This window comes from Salmo salar, chromosome 26, assembly GCF_965601325.2.
Source record: "Salmo salar chromosome 26, fSalSal1, whole genome shotgun sequence".
Classification (NCBI taxonomy): domain Eukaryota; kingdom Metazoa; phylum Chordata; class Actinopteri; order Salmoniformes; family Salmonidae; genus Salmo; species Salmo salar.
This window is the reverse complement of record NC_138316.1, coordinates 39,364,515-39,380,000: the sequence shown is the minus strand read 5'-3', so window position 1 is coordinate 39,380,000 and position 15,486 is coordinate 39,364,515. Positions and strand designations below refer to the sequence as shown.

General features: G+C 41.0%; 1 protein-coding gene across 2 annotated transcripts in view; it reads left to right on the top strand.

Moving 5' to 3' along the window:
* Window positions 1-12,558, top strand: part of LOC106587614 (DEP domain-containing protein 7) — a 27,644-nt gene extending 15,086 nt beyond the window's left edge. For both annotated transcript variants that reach the window (XM_045708696.2, XM_045708694.2), the window contains exons 3-9: window positions 4,344-4,474; window positions 4,604-4,796; window positions 9,759-9,979; window positions 10,299-10,441; window positions 10,561-10,686; window positions 11,958-12,036; window positions 12,173-12,558. In XM_045708696.2, coding sequence (XP_045564652.1) covers window positions 4,344-4,474; window positions 4,604-4,796; window positions 9,759-9,979; window positions 10,299-10,441; window positions 10,561-10,686; window positions 11,958-12,036; window positions 12,173-12,387 — 1,108 coding nt within the window. In that variant the 3' untranslated portion in view covers window positions 12,388-12,558. The remainder of the gene's footprint in view (window positions 1-4,343; window positions 4,475-4,603; window positions 4,797-9,758; window positions 9,980-10,298; window positions 10,442-10,560; window positions 10,687-11,957; window positions 12,037-12,172) is intronic.
* Window positions 12,559-15,486: the final 2,928 nt, after the last annotated feature.

Here is a 15,486-nt window from a genome sequence, read left to right as displayed (position 1 = left end):
AGAATGACTTAAGGAAACTAGAGTGTAGAGGACTGAGATCTGCACTGAGATCAACAGGAGAACTGAAGTGGTGTGATGATAATATCATATGGCCATTGGCCATGGTGGCTCTCTGGTCTCCCACTAACCATGTGAAGTGGTCCTGAGTGACAGCTCAGTACTGTACCCATGAAAACCTGCTGCCTTCAATCTGTTTCACTGAGATGAAAGAGTGGAGAGAGAGAGAGAGAGAGAGAAGAGAGGAGAGAGAGAGAGAGAGAGAGGAGAGAGAGAGGAGAGAGAGAGAGAGAAGAGGAGAGAGAGAGAGAGAGAGAGAGGAGAGAGAGAGAGAGAGAGAGAGAGAGAGAGTAGAGTGAGTATATATATATAGAGAGAGAGAGAGAGAGAGAGAGAGAGAGAGAGAGAGAGAGTAGAGAGAGAGTAGAGTGAGTATATATATATATATATAGAGAGAGAGAGAGAGAGAGAGAGTAGAGTGAGTATATATATATATATATAGAGAGAGAGAGAGAGAGAGAGAATAGGTAGAGAGTAGAGAGAGAGTAGAGAGGAGAGAGAGAGAGTAGAGTGAGTATATATATATATATATATAGAGAGAGAGAGAGAGAGAGAGAGAATAGGTAGAGAGTAGAGAGAGAGTAGAGAGGAGAGAGAGAGAGAGTAGAGAGAGAGTAGAGAGAGAGTAAAGAGAGGGAGAGAGATAGTAGAGAAAGAAAGAGAGAGAGAGAGTAGAGAGAAAGAGAGAGAGAGTAGAGAGAGTGAAGAGAGAGAGAGATAGTAGAGAGAGAGAGTAGAGAGATAGTAGCGAGAGAGATAGTAGAGAGAGTGTAGAGAGAGAGTAGAGAGAGTGAAGAGAGAGAGAGAGAGAGAGTAGAGAGTGGGACTCCTATGGTAGGTACACCTATAGCTCATCTCTTGGCAGTAGTATTGTAGACTACTTTATCACTGACTTCAACCCAGAGTCTCTCAGAGCGTTCACAGTCAACCCACTGACACTCCTATCAGATCACAGCAAAATCACACTCTACTTGAACAGAGCAATACTCAGTCATGAGGCATCAAAACCAAAGGAACTGAGTAATATTAAGAAATGCTATAGAGGGAAGGAATGTAGTGTGGAACACCTAGGCGCCAAACAACAATTAGGCCAACAACAAATTCAATCCCTTTTGGACAACTTCCTGGACAAAACGTTCCACTGTAATAGTGAAGGTGTAAACTTAGCAGTAGAAAATCTTAACAGTATATTTGACTTCTCAGCTTATCAAATCTAAAAATCTCAAATAGTAAACCAAAGAAAATGAACAACAATGACAAATGGTTTGATGAAGAATGCAAAAATCTTAGAAAGAAATTGAGAAACCTGTCCAACCAAAAACATAGAGACCCAGAAAACCTGAGTCTACGCCTTCACTATGGTGAATCACTAAAACAATACAGAAATACACTATGGAAAAAGAAGGAACAGCACGTAAGAAATCAGCTTAATGTAATTTAAGAATCCATAGACTCTAACCACTTCTGGGGTAATTGGAAAACTCTAAACAAACAACAACACAAAGAATTATCTATCCAAAATGGAGATGTATGGATAAACCCCTTCTCTAATCTTTTTGACTCCATAACAAAGAACAAACAGCAAAAACATATACATGATCAAATACAAATCTTAGAATCAACTATTAAAGACTACCAGAACCCACCCATCGAATGAACTACAGGACAAAATAAAAACCATCCAACCCAAAAGGCCTGTGGTGTTGATGGTATCCTCAATGAAATGATCAAATATACAGACAACACATTCCATTTGGATATACTAAAACTCTTTAACATCATCCTTAGCTCTGGCATCTTCCCAAATATTTAGAACCAAGGACTGATCACCCCAATCCACAAAAGTGAAGACAAATTTGACCCCAATAACTACCGTGGGATATGCGTCAACAGCAACCTTGGGAAAATCCTCTGCATTATCATTAACAGCATTCTCGTACATCTCCTCAGTGAAAACAATGTACTGAGCAAATGTCAAATTGGCTTTTTACCAAATGATCGTACGACAGACCACGTATTCACCCCCCACACCTTAATTGACAAACAAACGAACCAAAACAAAGGCAAAGTCTTCTCATGCTTTGTTGATTTCAAAAAAGCCTCAATTTGGCATGAGGGTCTGCTATACAAATTGATGGAAAGTGGTGTTGGAGGAAAAACATACGACATTATAAAATCCATGTACACAAACAACAAGTGTGCGCTTAAAATTGGCAAAAAACACACAGCGCCACAGGTAACTTCCACAAAGCTGTGAACGATCTGAGAGACAAGGCAAGAAGGGCCTCATGGCATCAAAAGGAACATAAAATTCAACATACCAATTAGGATCTGGCAAAAAATACTTGAATCAGTTATAGAACCCATTGCCCTTTATGGTTGTGAGGTTGCTCACCAACCAAGAATTTACAAAATGGGACAAACACCAAATTGAGACTCTTTATGCAGAATTCTGCAAAAAATATACTCAGTGTACAACGTAGAACACCAAATAATGCATGCAGAGCAGAATTAGGCCGATACCCGCTAATTATCAAAATCCAGAAAAGAGCCGTTAAATTCTACAACCACCTAAAAGGAAGTGATTCCCAAACCTTCCATAACAAAACCATCACCTACAGAGAGATGAACCTGGAGAAGAGACCCCTAAGCAAGCTGGTCCTGGGGCTCTGTTCACAAACACACCCCATAGAGCCCCAGGACAGCAACACAATTATACCCAACCAAATCATGAGAAAACAAAAAGATAATTACTTGACACATTGGAAAGAATGAACAACAACACAAACAGAGAAACTAGAATGCTATTTGGCCCTCAACAGAGAGTACACAGTGGCAGAATACCTGACCACTGTGACTGACCCAAACTTAAGGAAAGTTTTGACTATGTACACACTCAGTGAGCATAGCCTTGCTATTGAGAAAGGCCGCCGTAGGCAGACCTGGCACTCAAGAGAAGACAGGCTATGTGCACACTGCCCACAAAATGAGGTGGAAACTGAGCTGCACTTCCTAACCTCCTGCCCAATGTATGACCATATTAGAGAGACATATTTCCCTCAGATTACACAGATCCACAAAGAAATCGAAAACAAACCTGATTTTGATAACATCCCATATCCACTGGGTGAAATACCACATTGTGCCATCACAGCAGCAAGATTTGTGACCTGCTGCCACAAGAAAAGGTCAACCAGTGAAGAACAAACACCATTGTAAATACAACCCATATTTATGCTTATTTATTTTCCCTTTTATACTTTAACCATTTGTGCATTGTTACAACAAAGTATATATAGATAATATGACATTTATAATGTCTTTATTCTTTTGGACTTCTGTGAGTGTAATGTTTACTGTTAATCTTTATTGTTTATTTCACTTTTGTATATTATCTACCTCACTTGCTTTGGCAATGTTAACATATGTTTCCCATGCCAATAAAGCCCCTTGATTTGAATTTAAATGAATTGAGTAGAGTAGAGAGAGAGAGAGAGTAGAGAGAGAAAGAGAGTAGAGAAAGAGAGTAGAGAGAGAGAGTATAGAGATAGAGAGAGAGTATAGAGATAGAGAGAGAGTATAGAGAGAGAGAGAGGTATAGAGAGAGAGTATAGAGATAGAGAGTATAGAGAGAGATAGTATAGAGATAGAGATAGAGAGAGAGTATAGAGATAGAGAGAGAGTATAGAGATAGAGAGTATAGAGATAGAGAGAGAGTATAGAGATAGATAGAGAGTATAGAGATAGAGAGTATAGAGATAGAGAGAGAGTATAGAGATAGAGAGATAGAGAGAGAGTATAGAGATAGAGAGAGAGTATAGAGATAGAGAGTATAGAGATAGAGAGAGAGTATAGAGATAGAGAGAGAGTATAGAGATAGAGAGTATAGAGATAGAGAGAGAGTATAGAGATAGAGATAGAGACAGGGTGTTATTGTAAAGTCAGAGCCACACGTTTAGGTGAACTGTGCTCCCAAGGAGTTTTATATAAAAACACACCAAGCTCACTCTTGAGGCAAAGTATGATTGCACCAAGTACAGCGTTTAAAATGTCAAATGTACTGATTCTATCAAAAGCCAAAGAGGAGTGTGGAAGGAAATTGGTAGAGAGTATTTGTTTTGCTAAATGTGTTTTCCCACCAAATCATCTTTCACTAAGTAGAGATATTCTGGTCACCTGTGATTGAAAAATACTATTTTCTAAATGCTACTTTGAATTCCAGTAATAACAGGTCTGTGATTGGCCCAATCATGTCCACTGATTTCTCTCAATATGTTTGTCCTCAGTAAAGAGGACCAGTACTCCAACAACCACTCTCCGGTCAAAACAGACAAATCACTAGAGGACGTGTTGGAGAACCTCAACATCACCTCAACCATCACCCCACAGATGATCATCCTCGGCCTCTCACAGCAGTGTAAGTGTCCATAGAAAATATATGTTGGCATGTGTCCCTGAATGATTATCAGTGTGTGTTTGTTACTTTGGATGTGTGTATGTGTGGTAAAGTGGCCCTTATAGTGACTTGTCTTCCTGTTTTCCTCAGTGGTGGGCGAGGTGTGGCGCCAGCAGACGGTGTTCAGGCTGCTACAGCTGATAGACCTCCCCCTTCTGGAGAGTCTGTTGGAGGGAGAGGAGCGGCCCAGGCCCCCTCTACACAGCATGGACAGTGACCCAGACCTGCTCTACACATCCAGCTACCTGGACAGAGAAGTCCTGAAGGCCTTCAGCGAAGCACAGTACGTCTCCTACTACTACTACTACTACTAGTCCTACTACTACTATTAGTTCTACTACTATTATTAGTCCTACTACTACTACTACTACTACTACTACTATTAGTCTTACTACTACTATTAGTCCTACAACTACTGCTACTACTATTACTACTATTAGTCCTACAACTACTGCTACTACTATTAGTCATACTGCTAGTCCTACTTCTAACATTACTACTACTAGTCCTACTACTACTACTACTACTATTAGTCTTACTACTACTATTAGTCCGACAACTACTGCTACTACTATTACTACTATTAGTCCTACTACTACTACTATTAGTTCTACTACTACTATTAGTCCTACTGCTAGTCCTACTTCTAACATTAGTCCTACTACTACTACTACTATTAGACCTACTACTACTATTAGTTATATTACTACTATTAGTCCTACTACTACTATTACTACTATTAGTCCTACTACTACTACTATTAGTTCTACTACTACTATTAGTCCTACTACTACTACTATTACAAATACTACTACTACTATTAGTCCCACTACTACTACTACTACTATTACAAATACTACTACTACTATTAGTCCTACTACTACTACTACTATTAGTCCTACTACTACTATTAGTTATACTACTACTATTAGTCCTACTACTACTACTATTACAAATACTACTACTACTATTAGTCCTACTACTAGTCCTACTACTACTACTACTAGTCCTACTACTACTATTAGTTCTACTACTACTATTAATCCTGCTACTACTACTACTAGTCCTACTTCTACTACGACTAGTCCTACTACTACTATTAGTTCTACTACTAGTCCTACTACTACTAGTCCAACTACTACTACTACTAATCCTCCTTCTACTACTACTATTTGTCCTACTACTACTACTAGTCCTACTACTACTACTACTACTACTACTATTAGTGCTACTGCTACTACTAGTCCTACTTCTACTACTACTACTACTACTGCTATTAGTCCTACTACTACTACTAGTCCTACTACTACTATTAGTCTTACTGCTACTACTAGTCCTACTTGTCCTACTACTACTAGTCCTACTTCTACTACTACTTCTACTAGTCCTACTTCTACTAGTCCTACTACTAGTCATACTTCTACTAGTCCTACTACTACTAGTCCTAATACTACTAGCCCTACTACTACTACTAGTCCTACTTCTAACATTACTCCTACTACTAATTCTACTACTACTAGTCCTACTACTAGTCCTACTTCTACTACTACAACTACTATTAGTCCTACTTCTACTACTACTAGTCCTACTACTACTATTAGTCCTACTGCTACTACTAGTCCTACTTCTACTACTACTACTACTAGTTCTACTTGTACTACTACTACTACTACTACTAGTCCTACTTCTACTACTACTTCTACTAGTCCTACTACTAGTCCTTCTACTAGTCCTACTTCTACTAGTCCTACTACTTCTACTAGTCCTACTTCTACTAGTCCTACTACGAGTCCTACTACGAGTCCTACTTCTACTAGTCCTACTACTAGTCCTACTTCTACTACTACTACTACTACTACTAGTCCTACTACTAGTCCTACTTCTACTCCTACTACTACTATTCCTACTACTAGTCCTACTGCTTCTACTAGTCCTACTACTAGTCCTACTTCTACTACTACTACTATTAGTCCTACTTCTACTACTACTACTATTAGTCCTACTACTACTACTACTACTACTACTACTACTACTACTACTACTACTATTAGTCCTACTTCTACTACTACTACTATTAGTCCTACTACTACTACTACTACTACTACTACTACTATTAGTCCTACTACTAATATTAGTCCCACTACTAGTATTAATCCTACTACTACTACTATTACTACTACTAGTTATACTACTACTATTAGTTCTACTACTACTACTACTACTACTATTACTACTACTACTACTACTAGTAGTCATATTATTACTAGTCCTACTTCTACTAGTCCTACTACTAGTTATACTACTCTTCTACTAGTTATACTACTACTATTAGTCCTACTACTTCTATTAGTTCTACTACTACTACTACTACTACTACTACTACTACTACTAGTCCTACTTCTACTACTACTACTAGTAGTCCTATTACTACTAGTCCTACTTCTACTAGTCCTACTTCTACTACTACTATTACTACTACTATTACTACTACTACTAGTTATACTACTCTTCTACTACTAGTAGTCCTACCACTGCTAGTCATACTTCTACGACTACTACTAGTCCTACTACTACTACTAATCCTACTAGTACTACTACTAGTCCTTCTACTACTACTACTGCTATAATTAGTACTACTACTACTACCACTATTAGTCCTACTGCTAATAATAATAATATTAGTCCTACTACTACTACTAATATTAGTCCTACTACTACTACTACTACTAATATTAGTCCTACTACTACTACTACTACTACTACTACTACTACTACTACTACTAATATTAGTCCTACTATTACTACTACTAGTCCTATTTCTACTACTTCTCTCCCTCTCTCTATCCTTCCTCATCCCCCCACCCTCTTCCATTTAATTGTTTGTTCCAGGCATAGGTAAGGACAGTGAAAGGACATTCACAGGCATAAGGCTGATTGACTGCCTAGCTACAGTTAAAGCTTGCTGAGCACATTCAATAACTTTCGTGTTATACATATAGCATCCGATTTTGATCAAAGAAGGCCTGTCTCTAATAAAGTGACATCTCCATTCTCTCCCACTCCCTGTGAATCATAGTCTACATATTTATCTGACTGGGCAGAAATGTGTGGCCGGTAGTCTTGTTAGGCTTTGGTTGGCGTGTGTACTGTATGTCCAGCCTTTCAACATGTTGCAGCCAGACGCCTAGCGTAGCCTCTGTCACAGCAGGGCAGTGTTACAGTGCCTTGCGAAAGTATTCGGCCACCTTGAACTTTTCGACCTTTTGCCACATTTCAGGCTTCAAACATAAAGATATAAAACTGTAATTTTTTGTGAAGAATCAACAACAAGTGGGACACAATCATGAAGTGGAACGAAATTTATTGGATATTTCAAACTTTTTTAACAAATAAAAAACTGAAAAATTGGGCGTGCAAAATTATTCAGCCCCCTTAAGTTAATACTTTGTAGTGCCACCTTTTGCTGTGATTACAGCTGTAAGTCGCTTGGGGTATGTCTCTATCAGTTTTGCACATCGAGAGACTGACATTTTTGCCCATTCCTCCTTGCAAAACAGCTCGAGCTCAGTGAGGTTGGATGGAGAGCGTTTGTGAACAGCAGTTTTCAGTTCTTTCCACAGATTCTCGATTGGATTCAGGTCTGGACTTTGACTTGGCCATTCTAACACCTGGATATGTTTATTTGTGAACCATTCCATTGTAGATTTTGCTTTATGGTTTGGATCATTGTCTTGTTGGAAGACAAATCTCCGTCCCAGTCTCAGGTCTTTTGCAGACTCCATCAGGTTTTCTTCCAGAATGGTCCTGTATTTGGCTCCATCCATCTTCCCATCAATTTTAACCATCTTCCCTGCCCCAGCTGAAGAAAAGCAGGCCCAAACCATGATGCTGCCACCACCATGTTTGACAGTGGGGATGGTGAGTTCAGGGTGATGAGCTGTGTTGCTTTTACGCCAAACATAACGTTTTGTATTGTTGCCAAAAAGTTCGATTTTGGTTTCATCTGACCAGAGCACCTTCTTCCACATGTTTGGTGTGTCTCCCAGGTGGCTAGTGGCAAACTTTAAACGACATTTTTTATGGATATCTTTAAGAAATGGCTTTCTTCTTGCCACTCTTCCATAAAGGCCAGATTTGTGCAGTATACGACTGATTGTTGTCCTATGGACAGAGTCTCCCACCTCAGCTGTAGATCTCTGCAGTTCATCCAGAGTGATCATGGGCCTCTTGGCTGCATCTCTGATCAGTCTTCTCCTTGTATGAGCTGAAAGTTTAGAGGGACGGCCGGGTCTTCGTAGATTTTCAGTGGTCTGATACTCCTTCCATTTCAATATTATCGCTTGCACGGTGCTCCTTGGGATGTTTAAAGCTTGGGAAATCTTTTTGTATCCAAATCCGGCTTTAAACTTCTCCACAACAGTATCTCGGACCTGCCTGGTGTGTTCCTTGTTCTTCATGATGCTCTCTGCGCTTTAAACGGACCTCTGAGACTATCACAGAGCAGGTGCATTTATACGGAGACTTGATTACACACAGGTGGATTCTATTTATCATCATTAGTCATTTAGGTCAACATTGGATCATTCAGAGATCCTCACTGAACTTCTGGAGAGAGTTTGCTGCACTGAAAGTAAAGGGGCTGAATAATTTTGCACGGACAATTTTTCCGTTTTTTATTTGTTAAAAAAGTTTGAAATATCCAATAAATTTCATTCCACTTCATAATTGTGTCCCACTTGTTGTTGATTCTTCACAAAAAATTACAGTTTTATATCTTTATGTTTGAAGCCTGAAATGTGGCAAAAGGTCGAAAAGTTCAAGGGGGCCGAATACTTTCACAAGGCACTGTATGTAATGGAGCTGGTGTTTGTGTGCGTGTCAGCGAGGGCCTCTCTCTGTATTGATGCTGCCCGCAGGGCTCTCTGGCCAACTGACTGCAGTCACTGGGCTGTGGTTGTCTGAAAGTCAAGAGCAGCTTGATTGAACCTGTCTGTTTCTCTCTGATCTTTCTCTCTCCTCTCCCCTCTCTCTCTTTATTGGCATGGGAAACATATGTTTACATTGCCAAAGCAAGTGAAATAGATAATAAACAAAAGCAAAATACTCTCATCTCCTCTCCTCTCTCTATGATCTCTTTATTTCTCTCTCTTTCTCTCTCTAATCTCTCTCTCTTCTTCTCTGTCCTCTTTAGATTGGTTTCATTTACTCCATCACTTATAATCTCCTCCCTCCCTCTCTCTCTCAGGGCTGATGAGTGGTTGTCGGCGGCGGTGGACTGTCTGGAGTTCCTGCCAGATGACTTGGTGGTTGAGGTGAGCAGGGGTCTGCCCCGCTGCGGTGAGGACCAGGGCCAGTGTAAGAGACTGGTGTATGGGATCCTGGCCCAGCACTACGGAGAGACACAGCACCCTCCACTACTCAGCAACCACGTCTTCGACATCCACTCCAGCATCTCTGAACTACTGGGTAAGACAGCCATATACATGGTCAATGTGCTCTGGGGCATTTCCCCTGTCTAAATGGGTTTAGACTTTTTAATAACAAGTATTATGCAAAGGATTCATTCAGCTGATTAAACCAGTACATGAAAGCCCAAACGTCATGACTGGGGACAGAAAGGGGAGATTCAGATTTCTCTGCTGACTCTCAGCGAGGACCCTGAAGCCACACCTTGGTTTATCAACTAGTTTGGCTAAGATCCTCTCTCATGAATTCACACACCTGTGATTCCTCCCAGGCTGTCAGGGACGCTAACACCTATCCTGTCCTCTCTGTGTGTCCATAGTGAATGGGAAGAGGGAGCAGGCTCTAGAGGCCCTACAGCTGTGTCTGAAACTACAGGACTCTCGCAGTAAAGAGGAACTACGCAGACTTCTGCGATTCATGGCTGTCGCTGCCAAACCACAGGAGGTCAAACTGCACAAAGAGGTGAGGGGTGTGTGTGTGTTTGTGTGTTCCAAACTACTCCAAGAGGTCAAGGATCATATCTAGCAGCCACTCTCTATATTGTGTATGTACGTAGACGTGAACGTTGTGTTGTTTTCCAGGTAGAGAACAGGATGGCGGTGAAGAGGTCTTTCTCTAGTGCCATCGTCTACAGCGTGAGACTGGCCAAGGGGAAGGTTGACCTACTGGTGCTGTTTATGGTGGAAAACCACTGTGACGTCTTCAAGGTGTGTGTGCACTCATCTTTTATCAGACTGTGTGTGAACAAGTGAACAGGTAGGCGTGTATGTGTGTGTGTGAATAGGGGAACAGGTAGGTGTGTGTGTGCGTGTGCGTGTGTGTGTGTGTGTGTGTGTGTGTGTGTGTGTGTGTGTGTGAATAGGGGAACAGGTAGGTGTGGGTGAGCGTGCGTGTGTGCGCATGTGGGTAAGTGGGGGATTAATATGATGTTTTGCACTTGTGTCTGAACTATATAGACTAAAAACCACTGGGTCAGTGTGCTGAGACTGTTGACACTGTCTGTTAATAGACTGTTTACTACTCAAACAGTCTGTTAATAGACTGTTTACTACTCAAACAGTCTGTTAATAGACTGTTTACGACTCAAACAGTCTGTTAATAGACTGTTTACTACTCAGTCTGTTAATAGACTGTTTACTACTCAGTCTGTTAATAGACTGTTACTACTCAGTCTGTTAATAGACTCCCGTCTGTAGCTGACTCCAGTCTGTTAATAGACTGTTTACTACTCAAACAGTCTGTTAATAGACTGTTTACTACTCACGTCTGTTAAGCTGACCCGCGAGCTGTTTACTACTCAGCTCTGTTAATAGACTGTTTACTACTCAAACAGCGATGCTGTTACACTCACGCGAGCTGTTTACTACTCAGTCTGTTAAAAGACTGTTTACTACTCAGTCTGTTAAGACTGTTTACTACTCAAACAATCTGTTAATAGACTGTTTACTACTCAGCGAAGCGACCCCGTGGGATGGACTTTGAATAGGACTTCATGAAAGACACTGATCTGAACACTCTTAGAAAAAATGGTGCTATCTAGAACCTAAAAGGGTTCTTTGGCTGGCCTCATAGGAGAACCCTTTGAAGAACCCTTCTTGGTTCCAGGTAGAACCCTTTGGGTTCCAGGTAGAAACATTTTGTGTTCAATGTAGAGCCCTTTCCACAGAGGGTTCTACCTGGAACCAAAAAGGGTTCTCCTATGGGGACAGCCAAAGAAACCTTTTGGAACCCTTTTTTGGTGTGTAATGTGTGTAAAGTGTGTAATGGCTACATGTCAGTAGCGTGAGGGTAGAGAGGACGTGATAGAGAATTGCAACGCTAGAGCCTAGCCAGGCTACCATATCTCTGATAGCTTTAATATTGGAGTCGAGCTCAAACTGTGAGTACAGTTTGTAAACACACAGTTGTGTGTGTGAGATTAAACAGATGAAAGCAGCGCTGATCACATGGTTTAACTTATATGATCCTCTCCTTTCAGATTCCAGTGTCATTGCACAAACTTGTGAGCGATAGACTGACCAACATTGTGAAGGGGAAAGACCCACAAGTCTTAACAGGTATGGGAGCTTTTGGTGTCTGTTTTGTTTGATTGTCTGTTTATCTTTACTAATATCTCACAAAGCTTTACCTACCTTCTGTGTTTTGTGTGGTGAATGAAGACGTAATTCCCTCTCTATCTTTCTCTTCACTCAGGCTCTACATATTGCAGGCGAGTCAATGGAAAAGCGTACGTGGAGAGCAAACAGAAGACGACCAAAGAGGAACTATGGGCCCTACTGAAGACAATCCACGAGAACCCCAAACTGTCCAACAAAGAGAAGAGACGCTTGCTAGGACAGTTCTACAAGGGGCATCCTGAGATCTTTGTCCAGTACTTTGGAAGCAGATTGTCAAGTGATGATCTGTAGCTAACTAGGGTGATAGTTAAGTAAATAACTCATGTATTATTTGTAAAAAAAAAAAAGACAAAGGTGATGTAAATGTTGTAAAAATGCAATGTACAAATAGATTTTATTTACTTCACTCATGTGAAGAGTTGAATGTGAAAGCTTGAATAAAATGTGAGAATGGTTTTATAAGTTAATGTGGAATTCTATTCTTTTGGCTGTCACAGGGCCAATCATCTCTAATGACATTTTGATAACAGAATTTCGTGCTCAAGTTGGATGTCAGCCTTATGAAGTAAAGATCGTCTCAGAAGGAAATTAACCCATTTGTCCTGTCTTTCAGTGCAACTGGGACATTCAGCAATTTGTTCAGAAATAAATTCAGAAAATTACAGTCCTAGACAACTTCCCAGAAATATCATTTAAATACACCGTTTAGAGACTACAAGTGTCTGTCAAAATATAATAGATATTATTTTACATTTATATGGTTCCTATGGCAACAGGCTGAAGGAAAAGTGTTATTGAGAACTCTGTGTGACAGATGCACATGGCTTCTAGTGTTACATTCCTCAACAAAAACCTGGGTCTGCTGCCACTTTGGGAGAAGAAGGTCACAAGAACTTCTGCGTATCCTGTTTCAATGAATGTATTCTTTCTCTGTGGTTACACAATATGAGGGTGTGGGGGATAAAGATGAAGGACTTCAGAATAGGCTGACGTGAGGCCGTCCGGTCTAGACCACTCACTGTCATGTGGTTTGCTCACACAATATCATTCAAAGTATAACAATGTCCAGAGACTGAGATCAGGCCGGAGGACATTTGAAATCCCAAATGTGAGTCCAAATGTGAGTTCTTTTCCCACTGTTGTAAACATTCATTGAAATTCATATTCATATCCATATTCATACCCTCCCTCGGTCTTTCTGGTCTCTGCAGCTCAACCAACAGAGTAGCTGCCTCAGCAATAGAGAGACTATTGTTACTCAACAGCTGACAGTTACAGACCTAGACTCATTCATTCTCTGGGTTTCCATATCCCATATTGTCCCAGAGAAGACAGACTTCTTAGCCTGCATTCCCCAACGCTACGTCAAAATCTTGTTTGTCAAGGCAGCAACAACTTGGCTTCAGGAGAAAGATTGTCAATCAGTATAGGGATGCCTAATTGGTTTAACAGGTTCTCTGATACTGATGTGACTTAATGGCCTAGTTTAGCCTACTAGATCAGGAAAGTACTTGTCACAGTTTTCAGGGTCCCTAACCGCATCTCACTAAGTACATTTAGGCTACCAATAACTGGATTTACACATGCAGACATATTACTGGCTGAACTGGTCATTACCCAGAGTTCTAGGAAAACTGCAAAATGTCTGTGTCATCAGTATTCTTAGTGAAATTAGGAATCTGACAAGATATTCCCAGTCCACACAGTATTCATTTAGGTTAACTTACCAATGCTTGTGTTACCTGCTGTTGAAATATTACTTTTATAAATTGGATATTCACCAGATTTTGAGGAAAGGATATAATGTTGGTGTCCATCACTGTGTCTAGTGAAGTGAAGAATCTGACAAGACCTTCCCAGCCCATAGACAGTACTCAGGGTATCTCAATGGATGGTCTTGTCTGTTCACAGACAGTACTCAGGGTATCTCAATGGATGGTCTTGTCTGTTCACAGACAGTACTCAGGGTATCTCAATGGATGGTCTTGTCTGTTCACAGACAGTACTCAGGGTATCTCAATGGATGGTCTTGTCTGTTCACAGACAGTACTCAGGGTATCTCAATGGATGGTCTTGTCTGTTCACAGACAGTACTCAGGGTATCTCAATGGATGGTCTTGTCTGTTCACAGACAGTACTCAGGGTATCTCAATGGATGGTCTTGTCTGTTCACAGACAGTACTCAGGGTATCTCAATGGATGGTCTTGTCTGTTCACAGACAGTACTCAGGGTATCTCAATGGATGGTCTTGTCTGTTCACAGACAGTACTCAGGGTATCTCAATGGATGGTCTTGTCTGTTCACAGACAGTACTCAGGGTATCTCAATGGATGGTCTTGTCTGTTCACAGACAGTACTCAGGGTATCTCAATGGATGGTCTTGTCTGTTCACAGATGCCCGTCATAACCCGACAACACTTCACCTTTACATATTTAGAAACTTAAACATACTTCAAAGTCCAGTACAGAATCTTGTTGCCGGTTTTGACTTGAGTCATATTCAGGTCTCGAAACATGACTGATTTGCAGCAGCGGAAGAGGCCTGGTCTCATACTCTCTTGATAAAGCTACTGAATTCCACACATTGATGTGGGAATGAGCTCTTTGGGCCAATTTTAAAGAATTAACTAGCAACAGATGAATAAAACAAACAAAACAATCGTAGTCCTCCCATGACCCATAAGTGGGTCCCAACCAACAGTTTAGGAACTACTAAGATACTGAATGCTGCATAACAATCCAGTTGATATAAGGGTCTGATTAGACAGCAGAGACACACAGTAGCTACAGTGTTTGACACCCGGGTTACACAGCACATCCTGATATAGAGGATCTATAGTCCTGTTTGAGACTGGATATCCCACAGACACTTCTGTTTACTTGACTAACTAGCAGTCGCTTCAAAAGAAACTCTTGTAAAAACCAATCAGATGGGGTAGCATACTAATGTACGGAAGGGAAAGCATGTAGACTAGAGAGAGGAGAGTGGAGGACAGGGAGGAGTGAAGGAGATGAGTGTAGGAGAGAGCAGTGGAGGAGAGGAGAGAGGAGTGGAGGAGAGAGGAGGACAGGGAGGAGTGAAGGAGAGGAGTGGAGGAGAGAGCAGTGGAGGAGTGGAGGAGAGGAGAGAGGAGAGAGAGGAGTGAAGGAGAGGAGAGGAGGAGAGAAAGGAGTGGAGGAGAGAAAGGAGTGGAGGAGAGAGAGGAGTGAAGGAGAGAGAGGAGTGAAGGAGAGAGAGGAGTGGAGGAGAGAGGAGTGAAGGAGAGAGAGGAGTGAAGGAGTGGTGGAGAGAGAGGAGTGGAGGAGAGAGAGGAGTGAAGGAGAGAGAGGAGAGGAGGAGAGAGAAGAGTGAAGGAGAGGAGGAGAGAGAGGAGTGAAGGAGTGGTGGA